General features: G+C 51.5%; 6 protein-coding genes across 6 annotated transcripts; all 6 read left to right on the plus strand.

Moving 5' to 3' along the window:
* Positions 1 to 1,770: 1,770 nt before the first annotated feature.
* Positions 1,771 to 2,285, plus strand: LOC123717015 (histone H2A). Its single transcript, XM_045672769.1, has one exon. It carries the CDS (start codon positions 1,844 to 1,846, stop codon positions 2,216 to 2,218), a length of 375 nt encoding a protein of 124 aa, XP_045528725.1. The 5' UTR covers positions 1,771 to 1,843; the 3' UTR covers positions 2,219 to 2,285.
* A 6,519-nt stretch (positions 2,286 to 8,804) lies between these two features.
* Positions 8,805 to 9,516, plus strand: LOC123717002 (histone H2B). The gene has a single exon (XM_045672759.1). It carries the CDS (start codon positions 8,872 to 8,874, stop codon positions 9,244 to 9,246), a length of 375 nt encoding a protein of 124 aa, XP_045528715.1. The 5' UTR covers positions 8,805 to 8,871; the 3' UTR covers positions 9,247 to 9,516.
* Positions 9,517 to 9,823: 307 nt separating this feature from the next.
* LOC123716995 (histone H3) lies at positions 9,824 to 10,451 on the plus strand. The gene has a single exon (XM_045672752.1). The coding sequence runs from the start codon at positions 9,961 to 9,963 to the stop codon at positions 10,369 to 10,371; it is 411 nt and encodes a 136-aa protein (XP_045528708.1). The 5' UTR covers positions 9,824 to 9,960; the 3' UTR covers positions 10,372 to 10,451.
* A 708-nt stretch (positions 10,452 to 11,159) lies between these two features.
* Positions 11,160 to 11,628, plus strand: LOC123717026 (histone H4). The gene has a single exon (XM_045672779.1). It carries the CDS (start codon positions 11,261 to 11,263, stop codon positions 11,570 to 11,572), a length of 312 nt encoding a protein of 103 aa, XP_045528735.1. The 5' UTR covers positions 11,160 to 11,260; the 3' UTR covers positions 11,573 to 11,628.
* A 1,103-nt stretch (positions 11,629 to 12,731) lies between these two features.
* Positions 12,732 to 13,710, plus strand: LOC123716992 (late histone H1-like). The gene has a single exon (XM_045672749.1). It carries the CDS (start codon positions 12,760 to 12,762, stop codon positions 13,576 to 13,578), a length of 819 nt encoding a protein of 272 aa, XP_045528705.1. The 5' UTR covers positions 12,732 to 12,759; the 3' UTR covers positions 13,579 to 13,710.
* Positions 13,711 to 21,293: 7,583 nt separating this feature from the next.
* On the plus strand, positions 21,294 to 21,808 carry LOC123717019 (histone H2A). The gene has a single exon (XM_045672773.1). The coding sequence runs from the start codon at positions 21,367 to 21,369 to the stop codon at positions 21,739 to 21,741; it is 375 nt and encodes a 124-aa protein (XP_045528729.1). The 5' UTR covers positions 21,294 to 21,366; the 3' UTR covers positions 21,742 to 21,808.
* The last annotated feature ends 428 nt before the right edge of the window (positions 21,809 to 22,236 follow it).

A 22,236-nucleotide genomic window follows, 5' to 3' on the forward strand; every position in this document is an offset into this window, starting at 1 on the left:
TAATTAAGTTGTAAGAGCGAGACAGCAACGCTAGGGGTATATACGCAAAGATGTATGTATATTATAAAAGTTAAATATTTTATATAAATAAACTTGAAATAAGCTTGCTATAAGCACACGTTTGTACACGTGCAATAGTAGGCACGGCGGCACGGCGGCACGCCAGGCAAGCGTAGACGATTGCAAAGCTTTCCAAGGAAACGTTTTTGAACTATTTGTATATATATATATATATATTGTATATATATATATATATAGTATTTACGTGCATTTTGTTAGTATCATGTGTTGGTATAATGCCTGTATGTATGCAATGCACGTTGTTAAAGATATAAAAAAAAAAGTAGTGATATACATATTATTAACTTACCTATTTGCTAGCAACTCGACAGCCGTCGCGACACTTAATTAATGCGATCCTAGAAAACAACACTTCACAGTTCAGTCTTAGAGATATATAGATAGATAGACATTCTCTCTGATCATCTTGATCGTACATCACATCACATCACATCACGTCACATCTCATCTCAATCAGTTCGTTGAACGCGCGCACTTCACACGAGAGATACAAAAAATAGACAAATAGATAAATCGATAAATAAATAAATAAATAAATATATATATTCATATCACACCTGTATAGCACCGCCGTTCTTCGCCACAATCACCGTACCGTACGACACCACCATAACCACCACCACCGTCGCGATCACTTCTTCTTCGTCGTCGTCGTCGTCGTCGTCGTCGTCTACCAATCGCTATAACAATAATTAATACGTGTTAATCGCACGGGCCCGCCTGGAGCGTCGCCTCCGCCTCCGCCGCCCGACTGCCCGACTCCCGACAAAACAATATTCTAAAATTAATATTACCTTTGCCAGATGTGTGTTGGTGCAATAAAAGTTGCAAACAATAGAGAGACCTATTGCACTACCCCCGCCCCCGCCCCCCCGCATATTTCATATTTCTACTATACATCATTGCCATCATTTTACAATATCTTTAAAAAATAATGTGCTAAAAATATGAGATTTATATTTTATACACCTACGTATATATATTACGTAATTAGGCAAACATACCGGGCTGTCTGTCTGTCTGTCTGTCTGTCTGTCTGTCTGTCTGTCTGTGAAACCCTAACTTGAAATATAAAAATCGACAATAGGTTCATTAGAAGTTATCATCTATCTTCTACCCATTAGTAGTGTCTACTTCACATTATTATTTATTAATTATTATTATTATTATTTTTTTTTTATATAAATAAGTCGCGGAGGGACGGTTAAACGTAACAGTATAAGAATATAAGAATACAACGTATAAGATTATATATGTTATTTTATTTGGAATTGATAATTCAAATAAACAATTTGTGTTGTGTTGTGTTGCTTAATTTCATTAAACTTAAAAAAAATAGAGAAACGTCATTAAAACTCAATTCAATCTCAAGATTCGACTACTTTTTCCAACCGCGATGGATGGATGCTACCGCCATCTAGTATACAATAAAGAAACATACTACTTTTTTTCTTTACATAATATTATGTATACGTAGATACGGTACTGGACGTCAGTCAGCCCTCCCCATCTCGCTCGCTCTCTATCTCTCTGAATATCGCTCGCTCGCTCGGCCGGCATCCAATCGCGTTTAGTAGCGTAGAGAAGTAGACCTCGTCGTTTGTCATACCCGGCCGGTTGGTTAAATACCGTTGGAATTTATATTTAACAAATTCGTCGCTATGGAAAAAAAAACCTCACTCACCAGTCTTACCGTTTCGCTGTCGAGTAGTTGTGTAGAGTAGTGTCGTGTTGTGTACGTACAAACAAACAATCATACAAAATGTCCGGACGTGGCAAGGGCGGCAAGGTCAAGGGGAAGGCAAAGTCGCGTTCCAACCGCGCAGGTCTCCAGTTCCCGGTCGGTCGTATCCACAGGCTGCTCAGGAAGGGCAACTACGCCGAGAGGGTGGGTGCCGGTGCGCCGGTCTACCTTGCGGCCGTTATGGAGTACCTGGCGGCCGAAGTGCTCGAGTTGGCCGGTAACGCGGCCCGTGACAACAAAAAGACCAGGATCATACCGCGTCACCTCCAGTTGGCCATACGCAACGACGAGGAGCTCAACAAGCTACTCTCCGGCGTGACCATCGCACAGGGCGGTGTACTGCCTAACATTCAGGCGGTCCTTCTCCCCAAGAAGACCGAGAAGAAGACATAAATTACATTACAATACAATCGTATCGTTGTCATTGCAACGACCTAAAAGGCCCTTTTCAGGGCCGCAATATGATTCATTAAAACGCAATGATGGTGGTGGTGGTGGTGTGGCAACCGTACCACCACCATTTTTTTGTTAGATAAATGTTTCAACGACATAATACGTACTTCGATCTCACCGAGATTATACCTACCTACATATTATTATCTATTATAAGTATACTACTAATACTACTACTACTACTACTACTACTACTGTGATATATAAAAACGGTAATCAGACTAAATGTAATATTAGTAGATGATTATTTGTTTCTATCAAATTAGTATTAAATTACCTATACTACAATATAATATAGACAATAACCAATACTTAATAATAATAACACGCTCGAAATTCCTCGCTTACGCAATCATCCAATCAGTAATACTTAATAGACAATACATGCATACTATGTTATGTACATTTTTTTTTTGTTGTTGTTGTAAATTTTACTTTAAATAACCATAAATAAATCGTGTCAGAGGGAGAGGGAGACGGAGATAGAGACAGATACACATATAATATAACGCCCCGCCCCCTTCGCCGTCGCCGTTCACACCCCCCCCCCCCCACCCCCCCCCCCCTCTCGTGTCCCATCACGCGGCGTTCTAACGGTAACGACGCGATCGATTGGCCGCCGCGAATCGTATACCATGTAACTCCGGACCGGTTGCAAGAACACTTTCAAAGTGAAGTATACTGAAGTGACGAAAAATGTTTTTTAGTACGGTCTTCTGCCTTTACAGTGCACTCGAGCCTCTCTAATACTGTATTGCCGTAGTTTTTACTATTAAAAACACAAGCAATCGCCGTTGAGGATCCGCCTTGCACCCACTTACGCCGACGCCGAAGCAAAGAAAGCGCTGCGCCTAGTCCGGCCTCCCACCAGCGGGTCTCACCGGAGGATGCGCATGTGCGGACCGAGCTGAGGTGTTCAGGCTGTGCCTGGCAGACTCCGGCTCCAGCTATGGAGCGAAAACCGCGTCGCGATGCGTCCGGCCCGCGTGCCAACGTACGCTCCCGCTCTCGCGGTCGAGCCGCGTTACCGCCGCCGCCGTCGTCGTCGCCGCCGAAATCAAGTTCGTCGCGCAACTGGTCCTTGAGTGGCTCTCGCTCGCGTAGCGATCGAGCCCCGGGACCCGGAGACGAAAAACCGGGCGAAAAAGTCGTTCTTAGTGAACAGCTCTCGTCGCGGTATACTGCCGTTCGACACCCTGTCGAACCGGCCCCCCACAACCCCTCCCCCGCAGTGTTTACTACAGCGGGCCTTTTAGACAGTTCCACACTAACTCACGCAGACCCCGAGGTCACAGGTGACTCGCGCCCGGCTGGCGCTCGAGCCCCCCTCGCGGTACATAGTGAAAGTGGTAGTGAAAGTGCAGTTTTCATCGAACAAAGTGGTGGTGAACAGTCGCAGCTCTCGTCGCGGTATACGGACGACGAGAGTACCTATACGGCTACCCCGCACCGACCTCACCCCTCGACAGCGATGGCGCCACCGGACTCAGGAATGCACCTAACAACAAATGTGAGTACCGGTGTTGTTTTTCATCACGGCGAGGATCATAGCCACGCTCACGGGCACGACCCTGAAGAGCTGTTGGCCTACCTAGAAGGCGACCTGCGGCCATTGCAGCCCGTCTCACCTCGCGCCGGCTATGAGTTGGATGCGCTTTTTGTTGCGCAAACAATCATAGGCCGGTTCGCTACAGACGGGCTCGCACGCGCTATGTGCGAGTACCTGGCGCAGACCCGCAGGCGCCTTCTAAGTGAAGGCCTAATGACTTCGCCACTCTCAAGTGACGAACATGACGCGCTTGCCGAGGCAAGACGCGTACAATTACGCCGCCCGCCGCCGCGCGACTCCGATGAGGACGCCGCCGGGTCGGCACCCAAGCGTGTCTGTGCGCAGACGACGCCACCTGGTGTCAAATTTATGACACCTATAACACAAGTACAACCGGCGCCGCTCTCGCAGCGAGACCCGCGCCGCCGGCGCCTAACGGACATGCCCACGGACACGGCGCCTACCGCGGCGCCCCCCGCACCCCCCGCGCCCCGCGCGGCCCTTGCGACGGCTCTTCCGACGCCGCAAGATGCGGCGAGCAATAATACGGACAATACAGCGGCCTCTTACGCCGCAACGACCGCCTCGCCGGCAGTAGCCCGCCGGCCCCCCCTTGCACCCCTGCCCCCCGCGCCTCCAAAGCCCAAGTATCCGCCGTTTGTCATTGAGTCTCTCCCTGACTGGACAACGCACGTCAGGGAGATGAAGCGGCGGCTTGGGCGCACAATTAATGCGCGCGCATTCGGGCAGGGGTTAAAAATCCTGCCTCAAGACGAGGAGGAGTACCGTTTGGTGCAGCGGTACCTAGGGGAGTTAGAGAGTAGCGGCGTAAAAGTCGTCTACTTCTCATACTCCCTACCAGCGGAGCGGCAGCTGAAGGTGGCGCTACGAGGCATTCCGGCGGACACGGAGCCCGAGGCCATCTTGTCGGAGCTGCGCGACCTAGGGTTCGAGCCGGAGCACGCTCAGCCCATACGTGCCAGAAGGGGCAGGCCGGGGTGCATATTTTTAATTATCCTGCGCCGCACCCCCGACCTCACCCCCGCTATATACAACATAAAGGAGCTGTTGTGTATACCGGGGGTCACCATTGAATCTTGGCGGGGCAAAAGGGGCCCCGCTCAGTGCCACCGCTGCCAAGGATTTAGGCACTCCTCGCACCAATGCCACCGGGCCTTAGCCTGTGTGCGGTGCGGGGAGGAACACCACTCCGCCGACTGCCCCCTACCAAAGGGGGCCACGCCGAAATGCGCCAACTGCAAGGGGGCGCATACGGCTAACCACAGCACGTGTCCGGTGCTGAAGGAGGAGGCGCGCAATAAGCGCGCAGGCACGGTGGCGCACACCACAGGGGGCAAGGGTGCCGCGGACGCGCGCGGTGCGCATGATGCGCGCGGTGCGCGCGGTACGCGTGGCGCTCGCGCTGCGGGACCCGCGGCGCCGCGTTCAAAGGGAGGAGAGCCGCGCATGCATGCGCAGGCTGAACGGCGCGCCCATGAGCAGCGCGCCGCACACCCGCAGGATGCGGAATTAATTTCGTACCCTGCGGAGCCTCCCAGAGGTCAACGCAGGCGCCCCCGAGGCAGAAGAGGCCGGGGGGGGTTACAACCCCCCGCCCCCCCGCGCGCGGAAAATTCCGCGCACTTCGCGGAGGGCCCCAGTAGGGCCGCTCCTGACTCCGCTCCAGCCGCTGGAGCCTCCAGGACCGCCGGACAGCGCGCCGCACGCCCCCGCAGCGGGGGCCCTCTGAGGGGCCAGATGTTCCTCAGCGAGGCGGCGATTGCTGAGGCGGTCGACAGGGCGGTCAACTCATTGTTGAGCGCCCTCTACCCGACTCCGCCTGCCCCGACCCATGGAGGACGCCGGCCGCGCAGTCGAGGCGTAAGACACACACACCAACAACAATGATCTTACGCCTCCTACACTGGAACGCCGAGGGCCTTAGGGGGAAAGGTCCCTACCTGCGCAACATCCTACGTACACACAACGTAGATGTTGCGCTCATTTCAGAGACACACCTGCGCCCCACCGACCGCCTGAGTGCTGCGGGCTACTTCGTTTACCGCGAAGAGCATCAGGCGATCAACGGGGCGCCCATGCGCGGCCTGGCAGTGCTGGTTAGAAGGAGCATTCCTCACCGCGCTATCCAGGCCGTCAACCTGACTGGCATCCTGACGCTGGGGGTAGAGCTGGAACTGGGCGGTCAGCCCACAGACGTGTTGGCCGCCTACGCTCCCCCCGGCGCAAATTTCATTGAAGCCGAGCTGGAGGCAGCTCTCAGCGCGAAGCCGACGATCATCGCGGGTGACTGGAATGCCAAACACATCAACTGGCATTCCCAAGTCACGAACGCGCGAGGTCGTCGCCTCTTGCACCACGCCGAAGAGCGCGGCTACCTGGTGTGCGGACCTGACTCCGCCACCCACTTTCCTAGGATAGCCGCCCACAGGCCGGACACCATCGATTTGGTGGTGCACAACCGGCCTGACCTCCACCTAGCGCAGGAGGTCCTGATGGACGAATACCAGTCGGACCACCAGCCGGTGCTGTGCCTCATCGCGGGGGCTCCATCCCCGCCCGCACGCACCCGGAAGGTCACCGACTGGAACATCTTTGAGTCCATCATGGAAGACACCCCTGCGCCCGGCCCACCGGATTCGACAGGCGCCGTTGACGACATGGCGGAGTCCATGACGCGGCAACTCCAGGCAGCTCTGGCGGCAGCGACCTCAACGCGCACGCCGGAGATCACCTGCCAGGACCTTGCACCCTATGTGCAAAGGCTGATTCAGCGCAAGCGCGCGCTCAGGAGGCAATGGCAGCGCAACCGCTGCCCCGCGCTCAAAACGCAGCTGAATCGCCTCGCCGAACGTGTCAAGGCCGAGCTGGTCTCACACGAACGGCGCACATGGGAGCGCACACTGGGAGAGGCCACCACAGAGCCTACCCGCCTCTACCAACTTTGCCGCCGTCTCTACAGAACTCCAGAGCCGAAGCGTCCCCTTCGCGACAGCAACGGCGCCATCACTTACGATGACACAGATCGGGCCGAAATATTCGCCGAACACCTCCAGCGTCAGTTCTCGCCGAACCCCGCGACGTCCCCTACGCGCGTGGCAGAGGTGGTGAACGCTGTCGAGGCGTGGTTGACGTGCCCGATCTCTACCGACGAAGCCCAGATCTTCTTCTCGCCGTCACAAGTGCGGAAGAGGATCTCAAGACTGCGACCCAGGAAGGCGCCGGGACCGGATGGCATCACCCACGAGGCGCTGCGCCATCTGCCCATGAGGTGGATAGTTGCGCTGTCGCGCCTCTTCACGGGTATCCTCCGGTACACGCACTTCCCTAGATCTTGGAAAGAGGGCAAGGTGATCCTAATATCGAAGCCCGGGAAGGACTCTTCCCGACCCGAGAGCTATCGACCCATCACCCTGCTCTCGACGCAGTCGAAACTGTTCGAGTGGCTGTTGCTGCAGAGGATCGAACAATACCTGCAGCCGAGGCCCGAACAGTTCGGCTTCCGCGGCGAGCACAGCACGACGCTGCAGCTGACGAGGGTGCTCTTCACTGCAGCCTCGGCCCTCAACAAAAAGGAGGGGGCCGCCGCCGTTATGCTGGACATGGCGAAGGCCTTTGACCGTGTCTGGCACGACGGCCTCGTGCTGAAGCTCATCGAGTCTCCACTGCCCCGCCGAATGGTCGCCGTGCTCCGCGCCTTTCTCACCGAGCGCACGTTCTTCGTTGCGACGGGAGAGGCCGCGTCGAGACCGCGACCCATCACGGCGGGCGTCCCGCAAGGTAGCGTGTTATCGCCCTTGCTCTACACCACGTACACCGACGACGTTCCGTGCCCCGAGGGGTGCACACTCGCCCTCTACGCCGACGACACGGCGTACGTGGCGTCATCGCTGAGGGCCTCGCACGCTGCCCAAAAACTCCAACGCGCTCTGGACCTCCTGCCAGAGTGGCTGGACAAGTGGAGACTCGCCGCCAACCCGGACAAGACTCAGGCCATTGTCTTCGGCCGGGGTAGGTTGCCACCACCCCTACGCTTCCTGGATCGAGACGTGCCGTGGAAGACGCCGGTCACCTATCTAGGGGTCACCATAGACCGGGGTCTGACCATGACGCCCCACATCTCCAGGGCTGTAGGGAGAGCCAAGTGGGCAGCGCATACGCTCCGCCCACTGATCACAGGCAACCTACCTCTCCGCACCAAGCTCGCGCTACATAAATTGTATGTGCGCCCTCACCTCACGTACGCGGCACCGGCGTGGTTCTCCTATGCCAAGGAGACCAACCGCCGAAGACTGCGCACCGTACAAAACACCGTCTTACGGTGCGCTGTACATGCACCACGCTACGTGAGGAACGCCACCATAGCGCGAGACTTGCGGATGGAGTCGATCGACGAGTTCGTCGCACGGCTCGCGATGAGGATGTTTGATCGAGCAGACGCCTCTCAACATCCTCACCTCCACAACATCGCGCCGTGGCACTCCAGGCCGCCCGACCAATACAAGTACCCGCGTGAGCTCTTCTCCGCGGGCTCCGACGACACCAGGGCAACAAACGCGGCTTCGACCGCTGGTCGCCTCGCTGGGCCTCCCCCGGGTCAACCGGGGGTCTCACCCGGCGGTGCTTGACCGCGAGCCGCGCTAGCTGCCCGATACCACCGATCATGACACCAGGGCCAAGTCGAGACTACTCCTTGGCCCCCTCCTCATCACCCGGACTTGACACTCCGGACACGACCCCATCGGCTGCGCGCACCGGGTAGAGACTGAGTCTCCCCGCGCGCCTGCAGCCCCCACCAAGGGCTATATGCCCGCCCCCGTACCGCCCTGTATCAGCAGGGCGCGAACAGAAACACCACTTGAAGGGGGCATACGCCCCGAACAAGACAAAACACCCCCCTCGCGAGGGAGGGTGTAACAATAACTACGCGAAATGTTTTTTAAAAAAGCTATTCTCGTGTGGTGTGTGCAGTAGTCGATACATTCTCTCAACTCTCGCATCTCGCATCTCGCATCTCGCGTTCACTATGCCACCAAAGACCAGCGGCAAGGCGGCCAAGAAGTCCGGCAAGGCACAGAAGAACATATCCAAATCGGACAAAAAGAAAAAGAAGCACAAGAGGAAGGAGAGCTACGCCATTTACATCTACAAGGTGCTCAAGCAGGTGCATCCCGACACCGGTATCTCTTCGAAGGCGATGTCAATCATGAACTCGTTCGTGAACGACATCTTCGAGAGGATCGCGGCTGAGGCGTCTCGTCTCGCTCACTACAACAAGCGTTCGACGATCACGTCCCGCGAGGTGCAGACCTCCGTGAGGCTCCTGCTGCCCGGCGAGCTCGCCAAGCACGCCGTCAGCGAGGGCACCAAGGCCGTCACCAAGTACACCAGCTCCAAGTGAGCGTCGCGGCGGGGTGGGACAACGGCGGTGACGTACGCAACGTAGGAGACGAACACGTCATCCAGACGCCGCGTCGTCTCAGCGCCGGCGATTTCTCTTATTATATTATATCATAATGAGAGCGATTGACAATAATAATCATCATCATCATCATAGTACCATCAAGTACCAACCAACCAACCAAACGGCCCTTTTCAGGGCCACAATATATATCCGAAGAGTCCGTAGAGACCACATAGTATCAACGACAAGCGTAAAAAACTATAAATAAATACTCTCTAAATACACCACATATCTAGTAAACATTTGACATAAAATCTACCATGAAAATGTATTATTAAATAATATGTCTGCTTTAGTAGTTAACCTACATAAAGAAAAATCAAAACAAACACATACATTGTATGTATACAAGTATAATTATATATTATGCATAACTGTTATCCGCTGACCGACCGACCGACCAGTAATAATATATATTTATTATTATGTTATAAACAATTTCATTCACATAGGTACGCTTCCCTTTTTTTTTCACGCACGGCAAACCCGTCCTTACCCCCGAGCTCTTTTCGATTTTATATATAAAGGCGCTCTCCGCGCGTGAACGCGGTTTATATCATCACCACAGTTGATACGCGACGGACGTGTCGATCGTGATCGTATAATTTTAGAGTTGAGTTAGTTAGTGAGCGAGTTCGAGCAGTCGTCGTAATGGCACGTACAAAGCAGACAGCCCGTAAGTCCACCGGCGGTAAGGCGCCGCGAAAGCAGCTCGCCACCAAGGCGGCCCGCAAGAGCGCTCCCGCCACCGGCGGCGTGAAGAAGCCTCACCGTTACAGGCCCGGCACCGTCGCGCTGAGAGAGATCCGTCGCTACCAGAAGAGTACCGAGCTGTTGATCCGCAAGTTGCCGTTCCAACGTCTGGTGAGGGAGATTGCGCAGGACTTCAAGACCGACCTCAGGTTCCAGAGCTCCGCCGTGATGGCGCTTCAGGAGGCGAGCGAGGCGTATCTGGTGGGTCTCTTCGAGGACACCAACCTGTGCGCCATTCACGCCAAGCGAGTGACGATCATGCCCAAGGACATCCAACTGGCGAGACGCATTCGCGGCGAGCGTGCTTAATTTTGCGTAATATGTATACATAACATAACATATTATTATTATTATTATTACTACAACAAAAGGCCCTTTTCAGGGCCGCATATGATTCAAATGATGCATCTAATTGTGCACACTCAACAGTAGTGCCACAGTCAGACAGACATCACGTGTCGAACGATTAAAACGTAAAACTTTTAAAATAAAATAAAAAAAAAGTAATGAACTGATAGAAAATTATTAATCAACTTGTTTTACTACACTTGATTTACAAAATTTTGACTAAACAGACCAATCGCACCGTCTGTCCGGTAACAAACAGGTTTTAAAAGAAATAGAATAAAAAATAAATATATATATTATTTTCTATTATGCGTCTATATTTTACACTATTGTTACATTGTTTCTTAGAAAACAATAAGTACCTCACGCCCACAATAATAAATATTTTTTTTATTATTTAAGTACATATTTATGGCACCACTTAAGGTTGCGTTGCGTTGACTCTTGTCAACTCAGTTTAATAATTTTGTTAATTGTTTTTATTGATTTTTTTGTTTGCGTATTACGTCTTTACCGTTTGTAGTTTGTCATAATATAATAGACATATTTGGAGGGTTCATTTTGCTTATTTATGTAGTTATTATATATTATACATACGTAACCGACAACGAAAATAACATTAAAGGACGAATATCTCTACAAACCGACCGACCGATTCCCCCCCCCGCGCCCCTCGGACAACTGCCGCCTTATATATATATTCGAGGTTCGGGCATTTTTCTCTATATAAACCGCGTGTTAATCGGCGCGAAGCGCATTCGAACAGTGAACGTAGTACGTGAGGCACGTACGCAGTGTTGGTTGATTCTTACATTCACTCAGTTTTCAATTCGAAACTCGCTGGTTCACAATGACCGGTCGCGGTAAGGGAGGAAAGGGATTGGGAAAAGGTGGCGCGAAGCGGCACAGGAAGGTGCTCCGTGATAACATCCAGGGTATCACCAAGCCGGCGATTCGACGTCTGGCGCGCAGGGGTGGCGTGAAACGTATCTCCGGTCTCATATACGAGGAGACCCGCGGTGTTCTCAAGGTTTTCCTCGAGAACGTCATCCGCGACGCGGTAACCTACACGGAGCACGCCAAGAGGAAGACCGTCACCGCAATGGACGTCGTGTACGCTCTGAAGCGCCAGGGCCGCACCCTCTACGGTTTCGGAGGTTAAGTTGGGTTCGGTCGTATATCCACTGATATATACCTATACCTACCTAACTATATGTATTTTTCAACAACAATAAAAAGGCCCTTTTCAGGGCCGCATATGTTTCGATAATAAAAATAAAACGTTATCACAACGACTAAACGTCACCTAAAATTAATTAATATACCAATATATGTTTATATTTAATAGATGGAAAATTAATATCGAATGCAAAACCGCTACATTTCCCTATAGATATCTAAAGCTAACTATCTACATACCTAAATACACGTTACGTGTAGCATGATAATAATATAAAGTCTTCGTATGTACTTAGTATGTAAAGTAGGTACACGGTACGGCTTTAACAATCACGTCGTAATATAGCGTAATTGAGAGATTTTGATAATAATATACATATGATATATTATGAAAATTAACAATATAGATATACGTCTAACCTAAACGGCCGCAGGTCGCGACCGAATCGCTCCTGGGCTAATGAAATTTTCTTATTTACATCTTTTGTTATATTATCATCAACCTTTTACCAATATATATATTTTATTAATAAATAATATATACATTTCATTTGTGTAGTGTGTGTTACGGAGCGAAGAGAACGCGCGCCTCTACGGCCTCGTCTCGGAGAGTGGTGCTGTTCTACAACATGCCGCATTCGATGCGATAAAATCAATCGTAATCTTAATATATTGTCTAAACGAACGGATCCCGTTGAACCTTGGAATCTTGACGTTCAACGGGAGACATCGCACGTGCGAATACCGTTTGATTTAATTGTTTAATTGTCAATTTAAAGTTAACGGTACGCGCGCGAGTCGACAATAACAAACTTTAAAAGTCGATACCTAACGCACGCCAACGCCTGCAGGGCGACTCGAAGTCGTGACCGGTCGCGGATATCATAAAGTCTAATTAGAATAGAGATTTTGTGCAATTTCTCGATTATATATTGGAAAAAATCCGATCAAACTGAGACGTGTTAGTGAAAAGTTTCCACGCCGAATACGAGAAAACGCATATAGTTGGCGAAGCTCTCGTCGCGGTATACTGATTCGTCTGGCAGGCGCTCACTAGCGCCGCGCACTCTTAGCATTGTTGTACATTGACTACAATTTTACAATATATTAAAAACTCGTTAATTTACGTGTAAACGTTAAGTGTCTAATTAATTGTTAATAAAAAAAAAAATGGCCGACACAGCAGTAGCATCGGAGACACCCGCGCCGGCGACGCCCGCCAAGAAGGCACCAAAAGCGGCAGCGGCCGCGAAGAAACCCAAGGCGAGACCAACGCACCCCAAGACTTCCGACATGGTCAACAGCGCGATCAAAGAGCTCAAGGAGAGGAGCGGATCGTCCCTGCAGGCGATCAAGAAATACATCGCCTCGAATTATAGCCTAGACGCCGAGAGGTTGGCGCCGTTCATAAGAAAGTATCTCAAGCGCGCGGTCGCCTCCGGCACCCTGATTCAGACGAAGGGCAAGGGCGCATCGGGCTCGTTCAAGATAGACAGCAAGTCGGGAACCGGCGGCGGCGCGGCGAAGAAGGCGACGGCCGCCTCCGCTTCCTCCGGCGGCAGGGGCTCCGCCGCGGCGGCGTCCTCCGCGGCCAAATCGGTGAAGAAGCCGACCGCACAAGCCGCCAAGAAGACCGCCGCGAGTGCGGGCGCCAGGAGCAAGAAGGCCGCCGCCGCGGCCGCCGAGACCGCGTCCCCCGCCAAGGCGGGCGGAAGGGGTGGCACCGCCAAAGACAAGAAGGCAGCCGCTGCGGCCAAGAGGAAGCCGGCCGCGTCGGCCGCTCCGAAGAAAGGTCGCGGCTCCGCGGCCCCCTCCGCCGCAGCGTCCGGCAAGGGCGCGTCGACCACCGCCGCCGCTTCCAAGGCGAAGAGGAGCGCGAAACCACCGACCAAAAAACCTAAAGCACCCAAACCGAAGAAGGCAGCAGCCGCCGCGCCCAAATCGAAGGCCGCCACCGCTAAAAAGGCATCGGCCGCTTCCAAGAAGTGAACGCGACAATCCACGTTCAATACGCACGAGCCGCCGCACTGTGTTCGCGTGCGCTGATCACCGGTAAGAAGAAGAAGGAGGAGGAGGAGGAGGAGGGTCGGCCACCGGACGGAAGAGCGACGAACGCATCACAAGTTGGTCGTTTTTTTTTTTTTTTTTAATGGAATCTCGCTGTTGGCCTTAAGGGCCTTTACAGCTCAGCTCGGGCTGTTTTGGCGAGCGTAGCTCGGCCAGAATGGCGTTTTATCCCGCGGCTAGCGCAAGGGCGTCTCCTGTGAGACTCGAACCTCGGCTTGGGCCGTCGCGGGGCGGTCAATCGCCTGAAGGGCAGGACGGAAGCTCACTGTAGTGAGCGAAGTGCGAAGTAAAGGTCCTCGCCTTCCCCGGTGAAGGCGGTTTTTTACCCTAAACTGTGATTGGCTATTTTTATTATTGGCCGCGCGGGCGGCATTTAATTTATTGTTTGCTACAGTAATTGGATCGTCCGGATCCGTTAGTATGTGTCGGGGCCTCCTACGAGCCTTTTTTGTCGGGAAGGGGTAATAGTTGATGCTATTACGCACCAGCGGATTGGGATGGTGTTTAGCCTTGTCAAAGTGGCGTGTGGACGCCAACTTCATCCATTGGGCTATGGTAGGGAGCTCCAGGTCATGGTGGAGATCGACGTTTCTCACATAGAAGGGCGCACCGGTCGCGATTCTCATGAATCGCGACTGAAGCACCTGTAGTCGGTGTATATAGGAGGGGGCACAATGCGCAAAGACTACGCTAGCGTATGTCATGCACGGTCGGATGCAGGCCTTGTACAGGGTGACCTTGTGTCTTAGAGACATTTGACTCCTTTTATTTAGGAGGAAATGAAGGCGAGAGAGGACAAAATGTGCCTTCTTGCGAACGGCGGCTATGTGCTTTCGGAAAGACATGCCGCTATCGAGCGTGACTCCTAGATATTTAACGGACTTTTGCCATGGAATGGCTTGCCCGTATAGGGTTACCTCTGTCTTGAGGTGAAATTTATCCCTAGCGATAGCACCGGGGTTGCCCCTGGCAAAGAGAACTGCTACGCTTTTCTCGGGATTTATTTGGAAGCCCCATTTCCGAAACCATTCGCCTAACGACGTGGTAGCGGTCTGGAGTCTGTCCACAATGACACCTCTATCTTTATGGGTGGTATAGAGAGCGGTGTCATCGGCATAGAGGGCTAGTTCCACATTGGGAGCCCTAGGGATGTCGCCGGTATACAGCGTGAACAGAAGGGGCGAGAGGACCGAGCCCTGAGGGACTCCGGCCATGATAGGGCGAGGAGACGATAACGTTCCTTCTACGCGATAGCGCATTGAGCGGTCGGACAAGAAGTCGTGTACGATACGCACGAGTCTTAGTGGCACATTAAGGTGGTAGAGCTTGTAAACCAAGCCGTTGTGCCAGACCTTGTCGAAAGCTTTCGCTATGTCGAAGAAGAGCGCACCCGTGGCTCTCGGTTTCAGGGAGCTATTCATCCCGGAGAGGATGTGCTCCGTGATTCGATGGACTTGATGAACGCACGAGTGGGCCGGCCTGAAGCCAAACTGCTCATCGGGAATGAGCCCCTTATCTAGGGCAAAGTCTAGGAGGCGCTTTTTAAGTACCTTCTCGTAAAGCTTGCTAAGCGTATTGAGAAGGCTGATAGGGCGGTAACTGGTGGGGTTGTTACGGGGTTTGCCTGGTTTGTGAATACCAATGACAATGGCCTCTTTCCACTGCGCCGGGAAGGTGCAGTTTTCAAGGAGGCAATTGAAAATGGACACTAGTAGGCATATCAGATGGGGCGGGAGGCACCGGAGGACCTTGTTCGAGATGGCGTCGAGACCTGGAGATTTACGAGGCAGTGAACTCTTTATTAGAGTTTTGACCTCGGCGATCGACGTAGGAGGGAGCGGCTCGGGAGGGAGGGGCAGTGCTACGATGCGTTCGACCTCGCGGTTCACGTGTTCGACGTGCGCCGGGTCGCTATGATCGAGATACGGGGTGCACTGCTCCACTAGGTTGACGGCTAAGCACTCGGCTTTTTCGTCGTCGTCGAATGCGTCAGGCAGATTTGGACGCTTGAGAGGGGGCATGGACGCCACCGTGTCGGTTTTTAGGGAACGCGCGAGAGACCAATAGGCCGTGTGCGAAGGTGACAATTCGCTGGTAAGACGGTCCCAGCGTTCGTTTCTAATTTCCCGCATGCGCTCTTTGACTCGGCGCTGCGAGGCGCGGAGTGCTCTGCGGTTTTCGTCGGTCGGTGCTCTGGCGAAGGCGCGAGTCGCCGCGTTCTTCTCGGTCAATAGACGCCTCGCGTCCGGGGGAAGCTCCCAGCGTTGAGCGAACTCATCTGGGACCTTCCGGGACGACTCGGCGACCTTGGTCTGAATGTGATTAGTGACCGAGGAGATCGCGTCTAACGCGTGAGCGGACGAGACTAAATTGTCGGGGACATTTGGGAGGGCAGAGGTGTCGGCGGGCTTGAGGGCCTCGTCTAACTTCTGCCAGTCGACAATGGACTTGAACCTCTTCTCTCGAGTGTTAGGAGGGCCGAATTCAAAGTGAACCGGGAAGTGGTCCGAGTCTAACTCGTGTAACGTCTCTACGCTTCGCGGCTGTAGTGCCACGTTACGTAAAACCGCTACGTCTATGACGTCCGTTGAGAGAAGGCCGTTGCCTGTTATGCCACGGCGAGTCGGTTGTATGGGGGCAATGACGTTGAAATTGAGCACGTCTATAAGCCTATTGAGGGCTAACCCATTAGGGTTTTGTTTTGAACTATTCCAGTCCCCGTGTTTGCTATTGAGATCCCCGACTAATAAGACCGAGGGGCCCATCGCAAACAGGGTTCTGAGATCGCTCTCTAGTATGATCTTGGCGGGAGGGAGGTACACCGACGCGATAATAATCGGCTGATGGCCGGTCATGGCTACGCGCAACACAGAGCACTCTATGTTGGTAAGGGAGGGCGGGTCTAGCGGCGAGCAGTGAAGCGCTCGTCTATAATAAATGAGCGTACCGCCTTTCGCCGTAGGTCGGTCGTTTCGCACTACGTTGTAATTTGCGAATCTGGGAGCGCGAACGCTGGGCTTGAGGAAAGATTCCTGTACTAGGAAAATATCTATTTGGTGGCGAACGAGGAAATCTCGAACCAAATCTGCCTGCGGCTTGAAACCGTTTGCATTGAAAGTCACCACGGACAGTGATCGGGACTTGATCCTAGACGTGGTCGTAGCTATTGCGGTGTGGTGGAGTCTGCAAATTGTCGCACGGACTTAAGGAGCTGGACGTGCTCGATTACGAGTTCCTTCTTGTCTTCCGCGTTGTTGGCGGATTTGAAAGCCTCGGAGAAGGCGACAAGAGCGTCGATGTCTAGCGCGTCTACGATACTAAACGCGAGATTTAAGGCGTCGCGGACCTTTTCTGATTCCGCGGCGGCCTCAGCCGTGTGTCTGAGGGCTTTAGCCGGAGGGCTCACCTTGCGTGTGGGCCTCTCCGTTATGACGGGGGTCGGCGCCGGCGCCTGGGAAGGCTTTACGGCTGCCGATTTTGTTGGCAGAGGCGGGAAGGCCTCTGACGTGAGCTGGGGAGGGCCCTCCGTAACGGGGGGCTTGGTCCAGGCACTATTCCTAGGAGGTGGGGCCGGCACGTACGTGGGCTTTGCTCCCGCGCCACGACGGACCGCATCGCGCCCCGCCGTGCGCCCAGACGCCGGCTTATGCGCCTTGGGGGCACGAGGGCACCCGCGATAATTCGCTGGGTGGCCCTGTTGCCCGCAAAGCACGCACGCCGGCGGCTCAGCGCACGGAAGCGTTCTTTTGCAGTCCGCCGTGCCGTGGTCGCCTAGGCACTTTACGCACCGTGCCCTAGCGAAACAGTTACGGGCCGCATGCCCGTAGAGTTGACAGCGGTGACACTGTCGTGTGAAGGAGTGTTTGAGGGGGGTTTCAACCCTCAGCCCCGAGAGCTTGCAACACTCTCTCAGGCTAAATATCTTTTTCCCACTCGGGGTGGGATCGAGGACAACGAGTACCATGTCGTACTCTTCCTTGGTTGTTCTCTTGAGCATGCGGAATACATCCCTTACGGGGTATCCCTGCTCAGTGAGGTCCGATTGGACTATCCCGGAGTCTATCTCCTTTGGGATGCCCTTGATGACTACCCTCAGGACGCGCTCCTCGGGTAGGGGGAAGGTGTGGCCACCGATACCTTCAGAGCGAAGGTATGAAGTTAAAAAGCGGTGGTGATCAGATGAAAAGACCTGAACGCAAAGGTTATCCCTTAGCGTTCGGGCCTTGTAATTTATCGACTTTGTGTCGAGAATTTTTGATAGGGTCGGCCAGGCGCCCTTGTCCCTAACGTATACGGGCGGGGGGGTTTTAATGCGGTCCGCGGGGGCGGGGGGCGCAGGTTTTCCCGATAAGAGGGAACTAAGATCCCTCTTCGGAGGGTTGGCGGCTTGTGTGGGCCTTTTGGCGGGGGGACCGCCGTTGGCCGAACGCTTCTTCTTCCGGCCGACGGTTTGAAAGCCGTCGCTCTCGGAAGATGAATTTTGTGCGGCTTCGTCGGCCGCTAACGCCGGAGTGGATTGGGTCGACATGACCGATGACGGGCGTGAATTTAAACCCGTCTCCTCATCGCTGGCACTTCCCACTTCAGGGAGTGGTGAGCGCGAGCGCGAGCGAGGGAGTGTAACGAATTTCGATGCCTTCGCGGAGGCATTTTTCTTCACCTTACGCGGCGACGGCGATGGGGAACGCGGCGAATCCGCGGTTTCGGACTCATTAAAAGCCCGCAAAGCGTCGGGGAAGCGCTCTTGGAGAAAGAGCAATATTTTTCTTAAGTCAGGGGGTGGATCCCCGGACGCCATTCTGTTGGCGGGATGCCAACAGTTTGACGGCGGGTGTGTACCTAGTTGCCTAAGTGTGGTGAGTACCTAAGCTAATGGTTTGCCCTAATATGTGGTGTGTCTCCGCTGGTGATAGCGGAGGTGAGGTTTGTCACCGACCTAACCAGCCCGTAGGAGATTGGGTATAAGAGCCCCTACGGATGTGACAGGACCCGTCCAACAGTGGACCTGTGTTTAGCCGGTTGCTAGAGAGTAGTTGGCGTACCTACTCCCCAATACGTGCCTACTAGGAGGCCCGGCCGTGCACAGGACTTGGAGGAAGCGGAGGGGCTGTTACGCGCCTTGAAAAAGGCACGGTGTATGCACCCCGGACAAAAACACTCCCGCACAAGGCGTTAACCCACAGATAACTGTTTGGCACCGTTAGGTGGCTATCTGAGGGCCGCAGGTAAACCCGCGTTCATAAAATGCAGCCTTCAACCCGATGTCCAAACACCGAAGACGCGAAGCGACCAATGAGAGGGCGGCAGGCAGCAAGGCAGCGATCGGGCTGACCAATGGGAGGGCAGCAGGCAGCAAGCAGCAAGGCAGCGGTCGGACAGCGCGTGCGCACTGTACAGCGGCAAGCGGCGATGACTCACTCGGAGCGAGCGAGATGGCACTACAGCACTGATGACTCACACGGAGAGAGCACTGGAGCAGACGTCCGCACGGGTCGGCGGTCGGAAGCGAAGTCGCGAGTACAAGTTGGTCGGTTGTGTCGATGTTGTATGTATACACACACACACAACAACACGCACAAACACGCCACACAAAAAGCCCTTTTCAGGGCTAACATATGTTTCGCGAAACCGAAGTTGAGAGTTTCAATCGATAAATAAACGTGAAAAGGTAGTAATAATAAAATTACTTATATATAATTAAATAAATAAATAAATAATAAGAGATTACCTATTTTGTCGAAACATATACATATTCTAAATCAACGTGTATGCCTAAAAAATATGATTATATATTAAAAATATCAAAAACAGTACAGAACAGTAATAAACAAAATAAAAACTTAAACCACACATCAATAGATATTTGTAATTAAGTTGTAAGAGCGAGACAGCAACGCTAGGGGTATATACGCAAAGATGTATGTATATTATAAAAGTTAAATATTTTAGATAAATAAACTTGAAATAAGCTTGCTATAAGCACACGTTTGTACACGTGCAATAGTAGGCACGGCGGCACGGCGGCACGCCAGGCAAGCGTAGACGATTGCAAAGCTTTCCAAGGAAACGTTTTTGAACTATTTGTATATATATATATATATATTGTATATATATATATATATAGTATTTACGTGCATTTTGTTAGTATCATGTGTTGGTATAATGCCTGTATGTATGCAATGCACGTTGTTAAAGATATAAAAAAAAAAAGTAGTGATATACATATTATTAACTTACCTATTTGCTAGCAACTCGACAGCCGTCGCGACACTTAATTAATGCGATCCTAGAAAACAACACTTCACAGTTCAGTCTTAGAGATATATAGATAGATAGACATTCTCTCTGATCATCTTGATCGTACATCACATCACATCACATCACGTCACATCTCATCTCAATCAGTTCGTTGAACGCGCGCACTTCACACGAGAGATACAAAAAATAGACAAATAGATAAATCGATAAATAAATAAATAAATAAATATATATATTCATATCACACCTGTATAGCACCGCCGTTCTTCGCCACAATCACCGTACCGTACGACACCACCATAACCACCACCACCGTCGCGATCACTTCTTCTTCGTCGTCGTCGTCGTCGTCGTCGTCGTCTACCAATCGCTATAACAATAATTAATACGTGTTAATCGCACGGGCCCGCCTGGAGCGTCGCCTCCGCCTCCGCCGCCCGACTGCCCGACTCCCGACAAAACAATATTCTAAAATTAATATTACCTTTGCCAGATGTGTGTTGGTGCAATAAAAGTTGCAAACAATAGAGAGACCTATTGCACTACCCCCGCCCCCGCCCCCCCGCATATTTCATATTTCTACTATACATCATTGCCATCATTTTACAATATCTTTAAAAAATAATGTGCTAAAAATATGAGATTTATATTTTATACACCTACGTATATATATTACGTAATTAGGCAAACATACCGGGCTGTCTGTCTGTCTGTCTGTCTGTCTGTCTGTCTGTCTGTCTGTGAAACCCTAACTTGAAATATAAAAATCGACAATAGGTTCATTAGAAGTTATCATCTATCTTCTACCCATTAGTAGTGTCTACTTCACATTATTATTTATTAATTATTATTATTATTTTTTTTTTTTTATATAAATAAGTCGCGGAGGGACGGTTAAACGTAACAGTATAAGAATATAAGAATACAACGTATAAGATTATATATGTTATTTTATTTGGAATTGATAATTCAAATAAACAATTTGTGTTGTGTTGTGTTGCTTAATTTCATTAAACTTAAAAAAAATAGAGAAACGTCATTAAAACTCAATTCAATCTCAAGATTCGACTACTTTTTCCAACCGCGATGGATGGATGCTACCGCCATCTAGTATACAATAAAGAAACATACTACTTTTTTTCTTTACATAATATTATGTATACGTAGATACGGTACTGGACGTCAGTCAGCCCTCCCCATCTCGCTCGCTCTCTATCTCTCTGAATATCGCTCGCTCGCTCGGCCGGCATCCAATCGCGTTTAGTAGCGTAGAGAAGTAGACCTCGTCGTTTGTCATACCCGGCCGGTTGGTTAAATACCGTTGGAATTTATATTTAACAAATTCGTCGCTATGGAAAAAAAAACCTCACTCACCAGTCTTACCGTTTCGCTGTCGAGTAGTTGTGTAGAGTAGTGTCGTGTTGTGTACGTACAAACAAACAATCATACAAAATGTCCGGACGTGGCAAGGGCGGCAAGGTCAAGGGGAAGGCAAAGTCGCGTTCCAACCGCGCAGGTCTCCAGTTCCCGGTCGGTCGTATCCACAGGCTGCTCAGGAAGGGCAACTACGCCGAGAGGGTGGGTGCCGGTGCGCCGGTCTACCTTGCGGCCGTTATGGAGTACCTGGCGGCCGAAGTGCTCGAGTTGGCCGGTAACGCGGCCCGTGACAACAAAAAGACCAGGATCATACCGCGTCACCTCCAGTTGGCCATACGCAACGACGAGGAGCTCAACAAGCTACTCTCCGGCGTGACCATCGCACAGGGCGGTGTACTGCCTAACATTCAGGCGGTCCTTCTCCCCAAGAAGACCGAGAAGAAGACATAAATTACATTACAATACAATCGTATCGTTGTCATTGCAACGACCTAAAAGGCCCTTTTCAGGGCCGCAATATGATTCATTAAAACGCAATGATGGTGGTGGTGGTGGTGTGGCAACCGTACCACCACCATTTTTTTGTTAGATAAATGTTTCAACGACATAATACGTACTTCGATCTCACCGAGATTATACCTACCTACATATTATTATCTATTATAAGTATACTACTAATACTACTACTACTACTACTACTACTACTGTGATATATAAAAACGGTAATCAGACTAAATGTAATATTAGTAGATGATTATTTGTTTCTATCAAATTAGTATTAAATTACCTATACTACAATATAATATAGACAATAACCAATACTTAATAATAATAACACGCTCGAAATTCCTCGCTTACGCAATCATCCAATCAGTAATACTTAATAGACAATACATGCATACTATGTTATGTACATTTTTTTTTTGTTGTTTTTTTTTTTTTTTT

Source organism: Pieris brassicae, chromosome 12, assembly GCF_905147105.1.
Source record: "Pieris brassicae chromosome 12, ilPieBrab1.1, whole genome shotgun sequence".
Lineage (NCBI taxonomy): Eukaryota > Metazoa > Arthropoda > Insecta > Lepidoptera > Pieridae > Pieris > Pieris brassicae.